Raw genomic sequence first — 21,008 nt, forward strand, 5'->3', positions numbered from 1 at the left:
CGAATAAATATTCATAACTTGCACCAAAAATATTTTTGTAATAAAGTCTGTGGAGTTTCTTAACTGTTTCTTGAAATACTCTTAAATATTTTTTTAGTACTTTATGTAAATATTGTAATTACTAAAAAAAGTAAACTAATATTTTATTTCAGGTTTTTATTCGATACAAATTCCATCATGTTCTTTACAGTAAGAAAATCTGGTAGAATTTACAAAGATTTATTTTGCTAGTATGAGATATTATGATTTATGCAAAATTATTTAATTCAGTGCTTTTTAAATATTGTTCAAGTCTTGTTATGTAGCCCATGACAGGATCCAACACTCAGAATTCAATTTTGAACGGGTAGTTCGGATGTTCTTTCATCCTGAAAATAATAAAGCAGTATTAAAAACATATTACATTTAAAAGATGTAAAATTGTACCTGTGGTTGAAAAAAAATTTTAAAACTTATTTAATGTATTAGTGAAACTTTAAAAACTTTTTAGTTGCAAGGCAATTTTCACCCGATAACGATAGACTAGCGTAAACACTGCAGTTATTTATTTACTGCGTAGTTCGTAAATTTATTATATATTATCAATAAAACTATATATATATGACTATTAGAACCCGTCTATCAAGAAGCTGATTTTGTTTGAGATCATGAAACGTTGATAGATTTTAAATACAGACTACACTTGTCAACAAAAATTTTTTTTTAATAATTACAAGTGAAATATTTTTCACATAGTGTTATTTCCAATACAATTCTATACATGCAAAAAAAACGGAAATTTATTCTGTAATTTTTAGAATTTTTCAAACATAATTTACAGGTGTGAATGAATTAAAAAGGGCTTACGTTTCTTCAACACCAAGGGCCTTTGAGACGATGAGACGATGATAAAAATGGAACATCGAGGGAACAAATTCGGTGTGGGGAAGAGATAACCCCGAGAAAACCTGTCTGTTCACAGTAATGTCCGTCACGTTTCCCACTTGAGAAAAATATTGACGGGAATCGAACCCGGAATTCTAGACCACCTGACCTTTGCAGATCTTAATTACCAGGCAGTTTGCATGCCTATTTGACACAAAGTAGGGACATCCAGTTTGAAAATAAATTAGTGTCTGCCTGCACGGCGAGAATTACTAAAGCTATGTAGAAAAAAAATTGTATTAAAAGAATTCTGTAACATATAATACTGCGCAACGGAATTCCCATAATATAAAATTTAGTATAACGTTTATATTTTGTCTTGCTTTTGATTAAAATTTATTTTTCTAGTCAGTTATGTTATTTAAAAAAAAATTGGTTGTCTGTAAAGTCGGTTTACGGACGATAGTTTAACGTGACGTGACAACGTCATAACAAAACATTGATGAAATGATTGCATAGTTTTATGAATAAAATTGAATCATTTTTATTGAATTATCACTATTTTGTAAGGATACAAAGAAGGAGTGAAATGAAATCTACAATTTAATTGATAAATTTACTTTTATTTGCACTCATTAATTCAAATATGTTTATTACTTTAACGAACAGATTATTTTAACTATAACTTTTATACATGTTTGCCATTTAACTTCTTCCAATCTGTGTTATTCTGTTAAGGATAGGACGATGATAGAAAAAGTAGGAAACGAATGGGAGTGTTTCAAGTTTAATGTGCCTCGAAAAAGTCAAATCGATGGTTGTTCCAATCGAGTGGAAGAGAGATAGATGCGGCGCAAGCGTACAATGAGCGTAACGGGACACAGCGTAACGGGTCAATGTGCGTAACGGGACACTTTTTCGTGCGTGCAGCCGGCGTTCATCGATTTATTAGACGTTGTCACGTCAAAACTGACAAATATACTGGTTGCAACAATTAAGTAAGATTTAGTAGATAGGTATATGTTATGTCCACATTTAGTTAAATCAGTGAAATCTACCTCCATGGCGTAATTAGACGTAGTTTGGCTAACGGTGAGAGGGGACAAGGGACCGGTGTGTCTTTTTAACGTCTAAATGTGGTCGAAAACATTACTGATAAAAAGAATGTTGTGATAAGTCAAGTACATCGTCCTGAGATCGTAAAGGGCGAATGGTTGGCGAACAAGGCCAGTATTCCAAGACACAAAAATAAGGGTTTAGGTGTTGAGTATGCTACACCTGTACCCTAACCGTATTCCGAAAGCACGATAGGACATGGCCAGTCCCATATTTTTAGGGAAAGGATTTTGGTGTCCTATCCGTTTTCGATCTGTTGCTCAAATTAAGCGCTTGCGCAAAGCTCACTTTTTGTGTGTATCTTCCGCGGACCCGTATCTGGCGCCGTCAACTCGTATATTTCGATTTCGAGAACATCGGGGGACGTACCAAACGTTTTTATGTGCCAAATGAAATATCCTGGAATACATTCTGTACGCTTTAATGGTCATAACCAAAAATAATCGCAACTTAAAAACCTATTTGAGAAAATTAAAATTTTTGTGCGATTGTTTTGCTATCTCTAGCATTTTTTTCAGTAAAAATTGTGTCAATGGATGGGAAACATCTGCTAGAATGTAATAGTTAGCTTCTTTAGTTGTTTATAAAAAAAATTCTCGGTTTGATTTATTTTTTCCAACTTTGGAAAATAAGGCATTTTTCCCTTGCCACAATCTGAATACGTTATTGTCTTCAGACAACAAAAATAAATAAAATTAATTTGATAGAGGACATTACATGTGTGGGATGTAGGGTGTATCAATGTTAGTCCTCCGATATTCATTTCCTTTTTAGATCATACAACTATGGACCGTCACTGTCATAACAATGCGCATGCGTCTGCAGAAGTGTGGAATTTGTGCGCGCGTTGTAACTGACGTGAATGACGTGAATGACGTCGAATGACGTGAATCCGCGACCCACCAGTCCATAGGCACGTAGCGATGGTTGCGGTTGAGGCCGTCAAGTGCGGTCATTTCTTCCTCGGACAGCTCGAAGTCGAAGATGTTCATGTTCTCCTTGATTCGCTCCTTCCTCACGGATTTGGAAAGGACGACGTTGCCGTTCTGAATCTGAGAGCAAAATCAAAACCCCGATAAGCCTGAGAGACGATATTCTGTGGGCGCGCATAGGTTTATTGAATATTTTTTTTAAATATGTTTGTAACATCTTGGCTCTCGATATACGGCGTTTGGTGCGAGTAGTTTCGTGAATGGGACGGAAACGTGTAACAACGGTGCTGCCACGTGTGGCGGATGGCGTGAACCAGTGTTCACAAAATAAAGAAAAGTGGAACTTTATGGTATTAACTGTAAATTAGCACCAAGAAAGTGTAATTTAGCGTATTTTCACAACAAAAAAAAGCTGACTTCAAAGGTCAGGTGTGGTGAAGTAGATTATCACTTCAGTTTATCATTTTACTTTTTGGGGTTGGGGGAGAGGGATCGCCCAATTGCCTCTTTAATAGATCCGCTGCTGTTACACAGAAGGGGAAAAAAATTCTGTACTTTTACACAAGATTCTATTGGAAACCAGTTGCCAAGAAATAGTTCGTAATACCACAAGAAAGACATTGTAACTTTGAACAACACATGGCTACGGTTATTTTCCGTGTATGAAACGCGGTTATATTTTTTAGAGATAATACTGAGTATTTCGTACGAAAATTGGCGCATATTTAAATATTTTTTTTTTAATTGAGGAAAAGATGATCAAATATTCAATGATCGGAGTTTTGTATTTTATTGTTTTTTTTATAGGTACTGGGGCGAACGCAGAGCATATAAATGCCCGGGCGAGAAATAGGACCCGGTATTACTGCGAACGCGATTTTGTAGTGATAACGGTTATTTTAATGTAAATTTATATGAAATTTACCGTTCCATTTACAATACAGTGAGCTGGTTTTGGGAAGTGTCGGATCCGAGAGAGAGAGAGAGAGAGAGAGATAGAGAGAGAGAGAGAGAGAGAGAGAGAGATAGAGAGAGAGAGAGAGAGAGAGAGAGAGAGAGAGAGACCTGGTAGCGCAGGGCGACCTGGGCCGGAGTCTTCTTGTGCGAGGCCGCGATCCTCCGGATCTCCGGGTCGTCCATGAGGACGGGTTCGCCGGCCCGGAACATCCTGCGGCCCGGAGCGCCGAGCGGCGAGTAGGCGGTCACCGCGATGTCCCGCGAGCTGCAGAGCTCCTTCAGCCTCTTCTGGGTCAGGTACGGGTGGCACTCCACCTGCGCACGGCGCCCTTGCTGCTGTCCCACGGGAAGGAACTTCGGCGGAATGTTATATCAAGATGGCAGGAAACTTGGGACTCCTCAACAACAGGAAGACATACATACAATATTATACCTGACATTAACGCAAGACTTAAATGTCGGTGGATCACACCGGACTATTATGTATCGCAATTTCTCAGTGGCCACGGAAATTTTAAAGCAAAACTCTATTCACTCGGATTAGTACAGTCACCTCTTTGTCAGATTTGTGAAGTAGAAGATACAGTACTGCATGTTTTAAATCAATGTAAGAAGACAGAAGATATCAGAGAAAACTATACTCAAGAATTACTGACACTAGGATATGACTTTCAAGATCTTCGAAGTCTTATCCATAATAAGAATTATTTTGAAATTTGGAGAAACCTAGTAACAGAAATGGGGAAACGGTTAGAAGAATTTGACCGGTGGTATGCATCAGTGGAAACGGACAGCGATGAAGATTGACTGTAAGAAAATTTTAGAAGAATTTCTCTCCAGTTGATTTATGTGATAAACATTATGAAGATAAACTCTAAATATAGATGAAGAAAATTTAGTTCTGGTTATGGAATATAATTAAGGTTTTTGAAGCAAGAAGGAAAATTTGTTCACTCTCATGATGTGATAAATATAATAGTCTAAAACCCATTTTTAGGTGAAGAAAATATTTATTATAATTTTTGGTGATGGCATATATTCAGAAGATTCTGAAGAAAGAAGAAAATTTTTGTTTAATATTATTTATTTTGTTTACTTTAACATTTATTTGGATAGAGGAAATTAATCTTACATGAAGATATATAATATGCATATAACATTAACTATGGGGACAAGTCAATATAATCTCTCACTAACCCCGATAAACCTTTTAAAAATAAGTTAATATAAAGATTATATGATTTGAAGATAAAACTATTACTAGATTGATAAATATCCTATTATACCCTAACAGGGATTACATATAGGAACGAAGCAATAGAAATATGCCTTTATTATTTATTGGAGAAATCTGTCCCGCGGGAAGCCTACAACTCAACGTAGTTTCGGTTCCCTACCACGTTCGTGCAACTTCGGATTTCTCTCACAAATTGAAATTTAAAAAAAATCGAAGGGTTAGGTTAGGTCAGGTCAGGTCACAACATGCTTGTTTTCATTGGAAACTTCTGATTTAGCAGGCTGAAGTGGCGTTAGTACCAAAACGCAAAACTTCGGAAATCTTCGGAAATTCTTGCAGGGAACCGAAACTACGTGAGTTGTAGGCTTCCCCTGTCCCGCCGCCCTTCACCCCATCCTCCGACTACCCCCAGTCCCTACCCGACCTGCGGCTGCAGCGGACCTATGTGCTCCTGGGGAAGGGGGGGGGGGGGAGAGTTCGCCAGAGTAGCTCAGATTTGGTCGTCTATCCACCAGCGGAGATGGAACTCGTGCATTATGAGTCGATAATTGAAGAAAACAAACGGAATATATTGACAAAGGATAGCATCAAATGCTCTTATATCCCCACCACTTCTGCCGAGAAAAATCTCCGTTGTGGTGATTTATCTGATGTGTAACATCTCAGCTCTCGGCCGTACGTCATTTGGCGGGAGTGACTTCGTGAATGGAACGGAAATGTGTGACCACGCCGGTGCTGCCATCTGTGGCGGATGGCGCGAACCACAATATTGGCTTTGAAGGTCTCTACACCATTAAATAAATAACTTATTCAATTGAGTAAACCATTTATGACATTCCTCTTTTTTAAAAAAAAATTATTAAATGTTAATAGAAAACCGCGAAATTAAAGAAGCATAATTCACAGTACCGGCTGTAAATCGACCACGACGTTTTTTTCGGAAACTGCCAATTTTTAGGAAGACCTTTTCCGTAAATGATATTATTAAAGCGATTGAACATGTGTTACACTCCTGTGGAAAATTAGAAAACGAACTTTTAAATAGTGATCCCGACTTAATTATCAGGTAAAAAAAAATATAATCAATATTTGCCTGACTATGAACAAACAGCCGATAACAAGTAACCTAGATACGGAGACACATTTTTTTACGAGCAAAGCTTGTATGGTGGAGAATCCGAAGTAAATGTTATATTACAAAAATTGTTGTCAAAATACAAAAACCAGCAAGTGAAGCCGAGACTTAGCTGGACTCACAATGATACGTCTCAATCCGTCCGTCACCTATCCGTCCGTCAATCAGACGAACAGAAAAATTCCGTCCGTCAAAACCTTGCCGAGCTTCAACTATAGACGGACGGACGGATGAAATTATAACCTTAAAAATTGTCTCACAGACATTGTCTTTATTTTCAAAAGGATTTTCTTTTGGTTTGTTTATTAGTTAAGCTGCTTCCGTATTAAGTTTTTAACTTGTCTGTAAGCACGTTTTTAAGTTTGATATTTGGAACAAAAATTGTCTTGAGACACAAAAGTAACTGATTATGCACGGTAACCTGAAAATATATTTGGATAAAGATTCTAGAGTTTGTTTTTGTTATTTATAAGTCAACCTGGTAAACCTTTACAAGAGAAATTTCCTCGCAAATACAAGTCTTGTTGGCGGCGTCCAAGTAGGAAAATGTAATTAGGATGTGCTTGCTGGTCATTGTGAATCGCTCGGCTTGCTGACGGACGGACGGACGGCGGACGGACGGGTGACGGATCATCGTTGAGTCCAGCTATAACAGTAAGATAATACTTTAATTTTCTCATTATGTTTATGTCAGCGTACCTGCGTGCTCCCTTTATGATTCTAGACACATTGGTCCTTGAACAACGTATTCTCGGCCGGATTTCCCAAGAGTGGAAAAAAAAACGTGGCGGACGTTGCCGTGACTCATGGGGTTTCCCGTGACGCCCCCGTTTCCCCACCAATTCGTTCCGTCAATGCTTAACAGTGTTTCCAGCAGGCTTGACGTAAAATAATTCCGTAGCCGCAAGACGTTTTGCTGATGAGAACGCTGGATATTTGTTTTTCCCCCATAGAGTGGTTCATTGATTAGCTTAAATGACATGGAACGGTTGTATGCAGTTTAGAGCCTTAAACATGTGGCGTAAGTCAACAGTTAAAGATTAATGTGTAGGTATTATTTTAAGCGATATACCCACTAGTTATATACAAAGTCCTGTTTGTTTAGAATTACATTAATAACAATGAAAGGATCGTAATGTATTGTAACTTTTAGAAGTGAGCAAAACGCGTTGGTTATATCCTGATGTGAGTTTCCCTCTTCTATCCCACGAGCTACCAGAGTAATTTCTCAAGAGCTCTCTTTTTTTTTTTTTGCTCATGGAATATCTTACAGCCGATATCAGTGATAAGTACCGATATGGTTTTGTGAGTAATGCATGGTGGTTAAGTGCTTTCTATCGATAATGCCAAATTTAATTTTCTATCAGTTGTTTTTTCTTATAGTGTGTATGATGAAATAAATAACCGTTAAGCGAATGTCAGTGACTCCAGATTTTCGCTATCATGTGTAACCTAGATAACTCTTGATAGATAACCAAATGACCAAACTGGAGATTCGAGTTCGTTCATCTTCTAGTGCAGAAAATGTTAACTCTTGGTACAAGGTTTTGTATGATATTTTTTAGTACAAGCCATGAGCTCATGACAAAACTCCTAGTGTTTCAAGGATAAGGATGAACACATGATAACATATTTTAAAAATTTATATTAAGGTTTTAAACAAGCTTTTTTTTTCAAATTACCAAGAAAAGTATATTTGGCATTACAACGTGACTTTATCTGCAACCGTCCATGTAGAAAAAAATAAGTAAGAATGTGTTACGTGCTTATTTTATTTGAATTGGCTTATGTATGTGGTAAAGTGTATTCAGGTGGGAAAAAATTTCAAAATATAAGTACAATAATTCGACATATTTGTGACCACATCACAAGAGCACTCGCAAATTGTTTGGTCACTGTGTGTTTTCTCTTGTGTATGTCCGAAGAAATTGCAGTTAAAATGGACAGAGCGGCGTGAGACCAAATTACGTCGTCGTCGTCGATTCTACGCACCTGGGGAAGCCTACGATTCACTCGTCCTTCTGGAGACATACCCGAATACTCACGTTGGCAAGCCTTCTTTTCACAGACGAGAGAGCCAAACCAGAAGTTCCCCGAAGTTCATGCTCGCTTTTTTTTTTCCGTACCACAACAGGTGTATTTATTTGGGGGGAAACCGTTTACGTGATTTCACAGTATCTTAAATGTAGCTATCCTAATCAAATCAACCGTCCACAATGTTTTAAAGTATTTATAATGTAGCTAACCTAACCTAATTGACCATTAGTTATCATGTCAGGGGCATAGCCAGGGGGGGGGGTTAGGGGTTCAAATCCCCCTAAGCACCAAATCTTTAATTTCTTATTCATCACTCAAACAAATTTCATATTAAAATTAATAAAATTTCTACCATTACAATATTTAAATTTAAGAACCGAAAACTGCTAAAATAGCACTAAAAGCACCTTAAAATCCAAATTTTCCCGGGGGAGGACCCCCGGACCCCCCGCTTTAATACGGGGGAGGCCATGCTTCTTAACACCCCGCATACACAAATCCTGGCTACGCCACTGTCATGAGTTGTATATTTATTTACAATGAACAAAAAAAAAAAAAAACGAAGATGTACGATCGGGCGTTTGGCGCTCTCTCGTCTGTTGAAAGAAGGCTTGCCAACGTGAGTATTCGGGTATGTCCAGAAGGACGAGTCAATCGTAGTCTTCCCAACCAGCGGCGTAGCCAGGATTTGTGTATGGGGGGTCTTAAGAAGCATGCGCCCCCCCCCCCCCGTATTAAAGCGGGGGGTTCCGGGGGGTCCTCCCCCGGGAAAATTTGTATTTTAAGGTGTAAAATAGTGCTATTTTAGCAGTTTTCGGTACTTTAATTTAAATATTGTAGTGGTAAAAATCTTATTAATTTTAATATGAAATTTGTTTGAGTGATGAATAAGAAGTTAATGAAAGATTTGTCGCTAAGGGGGGGGGGGGGGTGGGGGGTTGAACCCCTAAAACACCCCCCCCCCCCTGGCTACGCCCCTGTTCCCAACGCACCTGGTTGGTGACCGGCTTGATGGCCGCCACGTCGTCGATCAGTGCGACCTGCTGGCTGTTGAAGTTCGACACGCCGATGGACCGGGCCAGCTTCTTCTCCACCAGCTGCTCCATGGCCTGCCACGTGGCGACGAGGTCCGAGTCGGCGAACAGGGCCTTCGGGTCGTCGCCTTCCTTGGGCAGGAGTGCGTCCCCTTCCTGGCGAGGGGCGAGCAAGAGGTTCCCCGCGCGAACCCCAGTCTGAAGGTCGCGTCACACATAGATATTGACGTGATAACGTCTTATAAATCGATGAACGTCGGCTGCACGCACGAAAAAAGTGTCCCGTTACGCACATTGTTCCGTTACGCTGTGTCCCGTCCAGGGCCGCAACTAGAGTCTCTGGCACCCGGGGCAAGAATGGATTCATGCCCCCCCCCCTCTTTTTTTGCACATACCACACCAATAAAGCGGGGGGGTCCCACGGAAAAATGATGCTATGTTGAGACGTTATATTGTAAATCAGATTAAACATTCCTGGCATACTAGTTAAAAAAAACTTTTTACCAGTTACTAGTTGTAGTAGGAATTACAATGCAAGCGATTTCGGCGCCTCAACATCTTTGCGCCCGGGGCGTATGCCCCGCTTGCTCCCCACCTTAGTTGCGGCCCTGGCTCCCGTTACACACATTGTACGCTTGCGCCGCATCTATCTCGCTTCGACTCGATTGGCCTATGCGTCCGAGAAGAAAGACAGCGGCAGCACGCAACTTACATCTACATGTGAACTGTTTCGTCGACTGGTTATAAAGTGAAGTGAAAAGTTAATGTGGTTTTCATTGCTTATTACAACGATTTCGGCAATAAAGATTAATTATTCTTGCATTTTAAAAATCTGATTACTAGTATAATTTCAAGTATTTATTATTTTATTATTAAAATAAAAATTATTCAATTTTATCCATAAAAGTATGCAATCATTTCATCAATGTTTTGTTATGACGTTGTCACGTTAAACTATCGTCCGTAAATCGACTTTACAGACAACCCCCCCCCTTACCCCCCTTTTTTTTAGCAGCTTTCTGCATTAAACAAAACTTATTTTTTAAAATATTCTTATTCATTAAAAAAAATAAAGTATTTAATTGAAAATTTAACAAAATTTATTAAATACAGTTGCAGCACTTTTGCATGTAAAATAGCAGCAGAAAACTTTTTTTTTTTGCTATGAGTAGAAGAGTTATTTACGGAATGAAAAATATATATACTAAGGGAAAAACCTGGCTACTATTATACATAAAATAAAGAAAGAAAAAAAGGAAATTTGTACGTGGATGAGATTAAGATCATATGTACTACTGGATACATGCATCCAACTTATGAAATTATAAATTTAAATTTCAGAAATAGGACGCGTTTCAAGTTTTATATACAGATATGCCAACATATTCAATATTTATCGGTTCAAAATCAGAATTTCAATTTTTTTTAATACCTATTTGTGATCCATATATAACGTCACCTCCAAATTTTTCTGAGTTGTAACGCTCGGGCCGCCTAGTGCTGGAGGCGTAACTAACGAAGCAACCGAGAGCTCGCGAAATGGCATCGGCCAATTTGTAATGCAATCAATGACCACCCAAACATTCCCAAGTGGGCCGCTATAGCCTGGCTCGTGTAACTTGTCCAAAATTGTACAGCTCTCAAAAGTAGCACCAGTGGTCTATGTATCCTGCTACTGTGGGTCCGTCAACATTGCTTGAGAAAAAATAAAATTTAATGGTACTGCCTGTACATTATCTTGTTTCAAATGTTTATTTTAATATTCTTAAATTCTTGCTGTTCATTATAATATTTTTTTTGTGCGTCGCATCTTAGTTCTCTGTATACGGGATTTGATGGGAGTAATTTCGAGAATGCAACGGAAGTAAAGGAACGTGAGGCATTCGGTTTCTATTATTGGTTCCGGACACGTGATTTTGTTGGACACGATTTTGTTTGGATTTGTGCGGGCATCATAAAGACATAAAAATTGCCTTTTAGGGAAAAAACATTGCGGACCGTGATCGTGAAATGTATGTACGCACACTATAAATAAATTTAAGGATTTTAGTATATATTAATACTTTATATTCCTTTTTAATAGATTTCGTATATAACCATATTTTATGTATTTAAATTTAAATATGTTTTTTTTTTTGCTTTTTAATGTATTTTTTAAGGTAAGAAACGCCGATGTTGGAATGTAGAATACATTTTTAATGCATGCAATTTATTATTGGTATTGCTTATAAATATGTGTTAGCTTTTAATAATATTTTTTTTTTCTGAGAGTCACGATTCGTACATTTTGTACTGCCCTTAGGGTTCATTTGTTATTGATGAATAAATGTAGTAATATCAAGGTTTATTGAAAATCTCGTGATTGCGTGATTTTTTTTACCCTTTTCTTAATTGACTGTGTTAACTCGTCGATTTGTTTAGGTTGCGAGAACTATGAAAATTTATTGCTCTGCTATCGTATTTCCACTGTTTGCATAACTGGATTATTTATAAATCAAAGGAAATTTCGGGCTAAACGAATTTTCAATAAAAGATTTTGTTTTATATATATTTACCCAAGTGATGGTGTCATGTGTTGGTATTGTGCCCCAGTGTTGTGACACTTACCCTCAAGTTGGGGGGTCGGCGAAGCAACAAGCCTTAACTGGCTGTTTGGATTGAACTGAGATCCTCTGCGCACACTATCAGTCCGAACAGTCCGAACTGAAGCTTTCCTCGCACACGATCAGTCTGGTGGTTGATGCTTCTGCTGTTTGCCGATGTATCATTTCATCGCAGGACGTGGAAGAAACTTTGGATGTTGCAGTTGTGGTTAGAAAAAAAATTGTATAATTGCAACAAAATCGTAGGTGTAAACAAATGTCTGCCAAGACACTCGGCTGATGGACTGATTGTTTGGACTGACAGTTTGGACTGGGGAGACGCCCACAGTGAGATTTCATGGGGAGGGGTCGTTATCACAACGCCGAAATACCATAACGCCGAATGTCAAAATTGACCACAACGCCGACAGCTAGAAAACTGCTGTGTACCACAACGCCGAAATAACAACTCAATGAATTTGTGTGTGTTTCTCAAATGTACCTTAACGCCGAAATACCACAATCAAACCTAACCTTACCTAACCTAACCTAGCGTAATATAACCTAACCTAGCCTAACCTAGTATAACCTAACCTAACCTTTGTGGCAGTCCTGCAATAACATTTTTAGGCGTTAGTATATTTCGGCGTTTTGGTACACAGCAGTTTTCTAGCTGTCGGCGTTGTGGTCAATTTGGCATTTCGGCGTTGTGGTGCGTCCCCCGTGGGAAGCCATCAGCTGATTGGCTCCGACTGCCCCACCTGAGTTCCAGACGTACCTTGAGCGTGATGGGCCAGTGGATGAGGTAGAGGTCGAGGTAGGTCAGGCCCAGGTCCCTGAGCGTGGTCTCTATCGCAGGCTGCACCAGCTCCGGCCGGTGGAACGTGCTCCACAGCTGTCGGCACGTTCAAGCATCACATTACAAAAAAAAAGTTGAAACGAAATTTCTTTACAGCGGGTAGGTCTACCCGCGAGTAGATGACTCATAAGGCGTAACGAAAAATTGCAACGCTCACGCGTGGGGGAATTCGAGGATGGAGAGAGTGTAGTGGGAATATCGAATAAAGTTGGGAGGGAGTCTAATCTAACAACTCTGTGAGACTCTTTGCAGGTGTTTTTTTTATTTTCGTTGCCATGTTTGAGTCCCCTGTGCGAACCACCTCTGTGTACTTCATTGTACGCATCGTTCAAGTGTATTATTAAAGTGTGAAAATTCATTTCTAACGCGCGTGGCGGTCATGCACTCATTTTTAATTTTAATTTTTTTTGTTGAAATGCCAGCGCGTTACTTTGCCAAGGATAAAATAGATAACTTCACCAAATGCTGTACAACAACGCGACGGCTGCGATGCGATGGGCGCGATGTGAATAATTTATTTTTCCAACCAATCACGTTCGACGCGTCTTTTCCGTCGAAATATTTTCTACTTACTCGCTTCGTGGGTGTGACTTCACTGAAATGAGATTTAGAATTATTTTTTTAGATAGTTTAAATTGGTGCATTGGTAACAATTTTATTAATAAGTGTGTTTTAATATTTTATTTTGTAACTGTGTCTTCGAAGTGTTTGAATATATGTAAAAATTGAATTTTTTTTTTCAATAGTTTGATTAAAAAAATACTTGTTGACGGTGATGGCTGTCGTATTTTGGATGCGTATGTAATGCTATGAAACATTTCATATTGTCTAATTTTGTTTGTCACGCGTGTAAGATTGGCATTGTTCACAATAACACTTTCGCATTGCGTCCGTCAAGCTGTTATGATTACATCATAGATTGTTAGCATGCATACAGTGTACCAGAACATTTTCTAACCGAAAACCGTTGAAAAGCCAGTTCTGCATTAAAAAAAATAAAACGTTGTGTTTTCACCAAATAATTAGATATTGTAAATACATATTCTTGTAACATAATCATGAATAACCCTAATAGTGATAACAATTCAAAATAACAATTCAACATACGATACGTATATATATATATATATATATATATATATATATATATATATATATATATATAGGGGAAAAAATTTCTTTGCTCGACTTATGCGGGAAATTTTTAAGCGGGTATCTTCGACTATTAATACTGTAAAAAAATGTGTGCTAGCTTAGCAACTTATTTGCTTAAATGGGCATGCTTAGTAAGCATAGTATTTTTTTACAGTATGAATTGTTAAAGCTAAATTTGAAAAATACTTACAGCTAAAAAAAAACTACGAAACATTTTAAATTTTTGTTTTCTATAAGAACCGTAATTAATCAGCCTATCAACTGTTTTCGGTTTGACGATGAGGTCTGGGACCATCTGTGCGAGGGAAACTTTTTTTTAACTCGTGATTATAGATGGTGATTTTATCGGGAGATATTGTGCAACATGATTTGTTTTTTAAAGATTGTGACAATCTTGTGTGGGAATAATCTTTGTGGACATAACGCTGTCATATTCTGACGAGTGTACTGGCGTTTTGCGACACCACAGCTGGGTTCCACTTCTCCAAATCTTGTGCGATGTGATCTTCCAGCGGCCTCTAGTAATTCATCTGCCAAGAACAAAAAAAAACTAAATATAACAAAACTGTCGGAATATCTTTGAGGTGAAATGACATTCGTGCCCACTAGTGATGCGTTTGCCACTGCCAAATGCATGATTTGCGTTTAAAATAGGTACCCCCCTTAGTGGAGGAATGAAAAATTTTTGAAAGCAAGCATAGTTATTTTTCAAAAGTTTTATGGGTTTCCGTTTCTTGTAATGTCCAATAATGCAGCCCTCGTGACTCTGCCAAGGGTTTTTCCCTCTGTCTATGCAGGTTTTACCTGGGTCCAATCTAACATAGATTTTCAAGTCTAGATTTAGGATAGGGGAGGTAGTCATGGCTTCAACTGATGCCATGGCTGGCCAATCGCCATCTAGCATAGTGATGCATGCTTCCCCCTACTGCATGGTTGAAACCCAGCATGATCATGCATACAGGCTTTGGCCTAAAAATGTTTTTTTAGACTTTCTTAAACCAGACCCAACCCAATTCGATGAACCTAGTTTTAGTAAGTTTAGGGCAACATATTGCCTGCGACAGCTGTGTGGTAAATATAACATTTGGTTGTGTGCTCGCCTGGGACAATATATAGTTTTTACCAGCATACATGCTGTTTAATTTAACGGGGACTACTTGCCCTGCAACACAATTAGTAGCTTAATGGCTACAACATCCAGTGTCAAATCAGCAATGCAGTATTGGCAATACGTATACTATAAAGGCTGTTGCCATTACAATTAACTTAATTATTACTCCTGTTCATGTTTCAATATATTTATATGGTAATTAATATAAACTTCGTCCTACATGTAAGTAAATGCATATGCAAATATTGATGCTCCATTAGCATGACGTTTCGACAAATGTGTCTAATACTATTAACTGCGACTTCAATATTTGGTGTATAATGTATTGCTAGAAATATTTATGTAATAATTTGAATAATCAAACACAATCCTAGTAGAAATCCAAAATTTCATCATGTTAAAATAATAGGTGGCCGAGGAATTATTTTGAAACTTTAAATTATTGGATTTGTGCCACGCGCGCCTGTTTCCTCCCTCCTAGGGCGGTATTCCAAGACGTGCGGGTAAGGTTAGCGAATGAGCACTGCCTTGTTGGAATTAAACCGTCACCTAACTCGCGGGCTGTATTCCAGAACGTGTCCAAACCGAATCCCAGTAAGGAAACAAATCGGCGACCGTTTAAATGCGCGAAGCTAGAAACTGGTTTTAACGCATTCTAGCGATTGTTTCGCAACCATCGAACCAATTTTTTTTTTTTTTTTTGAAAAAATTACCAGATATAACAGCACCATTGCACAAAAACAGAACTGCCTTTCTAATTTTTTTCTCAAAAGTTGCGAATAATTCTTGTTATTACCATTAGTGTACAAATGTATTCCATGATAGTTTCGCTATCATAAAATTTCATTTGGCACACCCAAACGATTGGTACGTCCCACTCAATGTTCACGAAAAAGACTATACACGAGTTAATGGACGGAATCGTCGGAAAAAAAAGTGAGCTTTGAGCATGCGCGGGATTCGGGCAACAGATCGGCGACGGGTTAGGACACCAAATTCCGTTCCGTAAAAATAAGGGACTGGCTAGGGACTCCGCTAGGAATACAGTTAGGGTGCAGGTGTGGCATACTCGTGTCTTGGAATACCGGCCCTAGACTCTGCCCCGGCGCACCTTCCCGGTGACGAACAACTCCTGTCGCACGACGACGCCCTGCGCGATCTTGCCCGCGATGGCCGCGCCCACCGCCTCCTCGTTCTGGTAGAGGAAGGCGCAGTCGATGTGGCGGTAGCCCAGGTCGATGGCGTCCTTCACGGCCCAGATGGCTTCGGTCGGCGCCACCTGCGGGCGTGCGGGGAGCGCTCTACGAGCCACGCCACAGACAAGTCCGATAACAATCCCCGGCTCTACAAGCCACGCCACGGACAAGTCCGATAACCAGCCCTGGCTCTACGAGCCACGCCACAGACAAGTCCGATAACCCGCCCCGGCTCTACGAGCCACGCCACAGACAAGTCCGATAACCCGCCCCTGCTCTACAAGCCACGCCACAGACAAGTCCGATAACCCGCCCCTGCTCTACAAGCCACGCCACAGACAAGTCCGATAACCCTCCCCTGCTCTACAAGCCACGCCACGGACAAGTCCGATAACCAGCCCCTGCTCTACAAGCCACGCCACAGACAAGTCCGATAACCCTCCCCTGCTCTACAAGCCACGCCACGGACAAGTCCGATAACCAGCCCCTGCTCTACAAGCCACGCCACAGACAAGTTCGATAACACGCCCCGGCTCTACGAGCCACGCCACAGACAAGTCCGATAACCCGTCCCTGCTCTACAAGCCACGCCACGGACAAGTCCGATAACCAGCCCTGGCTCTACGATCCACGCCACAGACAAGTCCGATAACCACGTTTTGGCTGTGTTTACAGAGGCTGCTCTACAGAATCTTGACGACGTGAATATAGGATACGTTTAAATACCCACCACGGCCAAACTATTCAATCGCGAAGCCCGCTCTGACGGCGACGGGATACGCTGGCGCAATCGCTCCTTCCGCGTCCCACGCAGTGACGTAACCGCGCGGGCAGCGAACGCTAAAATACGTCGGTAGGCGCGGCTAGTTTTCGATTGCAAGCCAGCTAGCAACGAAAGTACTTTGTCGATTCGCTCAAAGCAACTTTAATTCTTTACTTTACAATGTAAACTACGTTTTATATTAAAAAAAAAAATACTTTAATATTTCGTACACTATTTTTTTAAAATAATGTTTGAAGAAATCGAAGAAGCAGCGAGTTACATCCAAATCTAACCGACCATCAGGACTTCCCGATGCAGAGAGATGTCTGCTCCATCGACTGAGAAAGAAAGAAGCCCAGCAGAAAGGCAACGGACTCTGCCCAGGCGACCCAGAGTGGCGAGCGCGCGTCCGAACACGACGTCTCAAGCACTGCAGCCGTATACATAAAAGTAGCTTTACGGAAACTTCCGCTGGAAACTTCCCACTTGCGAAGAAGCCAGGTTAAATACCGCCGCACGGAATCTAATCCGGTAAAAATTTAAGGGTCGGGGCTTTTCTGAAAAAAAAAAAAAAAACTTGGAATAGTGTGTGTATATATATATATATATATATATATATATATATATATATATATATATACACACATACATATATATAGGGAAAACCGTGACCCTTAAAAATTATTTCGAAACCAGATGCCTTGGTGAGAGGCAATTGATCTTCTAACCAATCAGCCATTGTAACCCCTCGAAACAAATTTTTCTTCAGTATGTTTTATTGGCTAGTCATGACCTAAAACTTGGACAGTATTTAGAAAGATACAGTTTAAAATTATATTCTTGACAGTTGGTTGAATATCCTAATGAATAACTTCACCAAGGTATAATAATGCTGTAATAAATGTATTGGTATTGCTTGCTCACTCATCGTTATTGTAACATATAGGGTAATTGCGGGAGAGATGCCACACATTTTGAAAAAAAATTTAAATTCTATAAAATTATTCTTAATAGCGCCTACATTAAAAAATTCTCAAATAATGTCAGAGAAGTGATAAAATATTAAAAGATAATAACATAATTAAAAACCCAATAAAAATAACAATGAAATGTATTTTTGGGCATCCCTCCCACTGGCTAAGGGAGAGATGCCACGGAAATCGGGAGAGATGCCTCACTTAATGTTTTTTACTTTATTCACGTCTGTGCTCTTCACTTCTCTTCCGCAAGAGTTGCACATGGGCCCATACATCGTACATGAATCGTGGAGCCACTTGTGGCACACATCGCACCGAATCCAGTCTGCCTTCTCTTTGTTGGTGTAGTAATTTTTCCAGCATTCTACACAATTGTTGGTACTCACATCATCTTCACTTGTAGCAAGTGTATCGTTGATACCAAATTTGTAAACATAACTTGCTTCTTCGACTTTCGCATGTTTACTTTTCTTCTTTGGTACCTTCTTCTTACATTTATTGGTGTTGAGCTGTCTTTCTAGTTTCTTTTGCTTCTTCTCTTTGGAATCTTTGCATTTCTGAATGTGTTCTGGTGCTGTCAAAACTGCTGCAGATTTTCTTTTCTTGCTGCGAGAAACTGGAGCAGTTGGCACGGGACTAACCTCAAAGATATTTCGTTGGTGTATGGAGAGATTCGCTTTCAGGGGTTGAGGTTGTCGAAACAAATGTGGAAGATCCTGATGGGGTTGGATTTGAGGCTCGAAATGTTGATGGAATGGCAGCTGAAAGTGCTGTAGAATAAGTTGTGGAAGCTGATGAAACAGGGCTGCTAGAAGTAAGTGGCGTGTTGATAGTTGTCAATGTGGAAACAGATGCATTAGATATTGCATAAAAGTGCTCTGGTACAATGTCGGGATTAAGGTGATATATTCCTGTTGCTTTGAACCCCGTAACTGCATTACCAACTGATGCTGCCTTCTCCCAGGCTTTGCCAATGAGATATCCAGCCTGATATCTAGTGATATTTCTGTCCTCATGATGTTGCATCCACACTTTGGCCTCGTTGTTGTAATAGACCTTAAGCGGACCAAAAAATGAACGATCCAGTGGCTGGAGAGCCTGTGTTGTGTGACTAGGCAAACATACTATGATCACACATTCTTGTCAGCCAGACTCAACATGTCGAATGCGTTGTAATGTGATGCATGGCCATCCAAAATCAAAACAGTCTTACCAGGAGGTTTCCGGGGTAGGAAATGCTCCTCAAACCATTTGAAAAACAATTATGTGGCTATGAACGACGACTTTGGGGTCATGTAAACATCTGATCCATGAGGGAGTTCATCTACGAATTCTTTTTTCTTTTGCACTCCTTTCATCAAAAGAACTGGTGGTAGAAATACTCCTTCTGCATTTCAACATGCAATTACAGTTATGTTTTCGCCTTTCTCACGAGGAGTCAAAATGTGGACATCCTTGGCACCTTTCATTGTCAAAACCTTCTCTGGTTTGTTTGTCAACTGGATACCACTTTCATCCATGTTGAAAATATTATGAGGCTTATCCATCAAATTTTGACTAACCATGACTTCTTTCAGCAGCTTATAAAACCCATCTGCTTCTGGACGAGACATGCCTTGGGCCCTCAGCTTGACGCACATATATTTCAGAATTCCTCTCCAAGAATGAAGATAGCCAGGCAAAACCTGCCATTTTTGTGACATGGGAGAATTTGTGCTTAAGTAATCTGGTAAATTAATTTACTATGTAGAAAAATTATTAATTTTTTCCATAGAATATTAAGTCATATAAAAAATGTGGCATCCCTCCCTAGGCGTGATTTTATATAGCCGATGTGGCATCTCTCCCCATAACAAACTGTGGCATCTCTCCCAAAATCTAAGGAAATACGCCATACTACAACAAAGTGTGTTAACAGTGATGATATATAAAAATATACTACCATAGTATGTTCCAACAACGGAACAAACACATACAACTATAATATTGAGATATATTTTAATTTTAGTTTAGTAAATGCAAAATAATTATTAGATAATAAAATATTTCAAAGCTAGAAACAATACTTACGAGTGAATAAACGCCAGCGCAGTTCTTACTCGTTCACAGAAGCGCCTCTGACTGCAAGAGGATTACTGTGCCATATGTCGGGATACTATGGAAGCAATGACCGCACCATATAGTAAGTGAACTGAAAACTACGCTGAGTGTGGCATCGCTCCCGTTGTGGCGTCCATCCCGCATTTACCCTAAACTATATTGTTGGAATTTCAATACCAGGAAGTTTTAATAAACTTAACACTCAAGTGAAGATTTCATGATTTTTGTTGAAATAGTAAGACATTATAGTGTTACAGGAATAGTGATTTATCGTATGTACTTTAATACAATTTTCTAAGTGTGAGCCATAGAAAAAGTAGGCGTGAACTCAAGGAACTTGAAATAAACAAATAAAGAAAATATGGTTATGAAACTTTTGTGATAAAAGTTAATAACATAAACTTATATGGAATTACATTTTCTTAAAGAAATATATGAATTAAGAACAAAGCATTGGTTCTCTTACCTCGTACGTTCCAATTCCTAAAGCAGGACACTCCAAACCGTTATTTAATTTAACGTTTGGTATGTTTGGCTCCATGCCGGTGAAAATATTTACATAGATTAAAAAAGTACTGAGTACGTACTGTAAATTGACTTTTACGGCCAAAACACCAACTACATAAGAAGTAATTATAAATTCCATAGTAATTGAATGGCTTACATTCGAATAAAATATTACAATAGTAAAATATGTTTTATTATGTACACACTTTAAAATTACTACAAAATTAGTAAAGTATGGCTACGTTTACAAACATTACCACGAAGCGGCCTTGAAAACAAAGTAGGCTACATTTGACAAGAGTTTCAGGATCACCAGGAGAAAACTTTTTTTTTAGCACATTTATTATTGGCAACTAGTGCCTACAAAAAAAAACAATTACGTGCCCAAGCCGTAGAGAACACCAATGGCCTAACATTGCAATCATCGCGTACCTAAATATAGCGAT

The 21,008-nt window shown here is 39.2% G+C and overlaps 1 protein-coding gene across 4 annotated transcripts; it reads right to left on the reverse strand.

Annotated features, from left to right (window-relative positions):
- Window positions 1-139: 139 nt before the first annotated feature.
- On the reverse strand, window positions 140-20,615 carry LOC134535961 (aldo-keto reductase family 1 member C4-like). Of its 4 annotated transcripts, none has more exons than XM_063375403.1 (7): window positions 20,522-20,615; window positions 16,131-16,298; window positions 12,673-12,789; window positions 9,271-9,468; window positions 3,978-4,184; window positions 2,884-3,032; window positions 140-368 (listed from the first exon to the last, which is right to left on the reverse strand). In XM_063375403.1, the coding sequence occupies exons 1-7, from the start codon at window positions 20,594-20,596 to the stop codon at window positions 326-328; spliced, it is 957 nt and encodes a 318-aa protein (XP_063231473.1). In that variant the 5' UTR covers window positions 20,597-20,615; the 3' UTR covers window positions 140-325. The 4 variants fall into 4 exon arrangements, with proteins under 4 accessions (XP_063231473.1, XP_063231471.1, XP_063231474.1 ...); XM_063375401.1 differs by having other exon boundaries at window positions 9,271-9,510; XM_063375404.1 differs by having other exon boundaries at window positions 142-368; window positions 9,271-9,444.
- Window positions 20,616-21,008: the final 393 nt, after the last annotated feature.

This window comes from Bacillus rossius, chromosome 10 (assembly GCF_032445375.1).
Source record: "Bacillus rossius redtenbacheri isolate Brsri chromosome 10, Brsri_v3, whole genome shotgun sequence".
NCBI classification, from domain to species: Eukaryota; Metazoa; Arthropoda; class Insecta; order Phasmatodea; family Bacillidae; genus Bacillus; species Bacillus rossius.

Coding starts and splice junctions, on each gene's coding strand:
- LOC134535961 (XM_063375401.1), bottom strand. CDS start 20,596: ATGGAGCCAAACATACCAAACGTTAAATTAAATAACGGTTTGGAGTGT. Junction 12,790..16,130: donor AGTTGTTCGTCACCGGGAAG/GTGCGCCGGGGC, acceptor ACGTGCCGACAG/CTGTGGAGCACGTTCCACCG. Junction 4,185..9,270: donor TCAAGCCGGTCACCAACCAG/GTGCGTTGGGAA, acceptor CGCCGTGCGCAG/GTGGAGTGCCACCCGTACCT.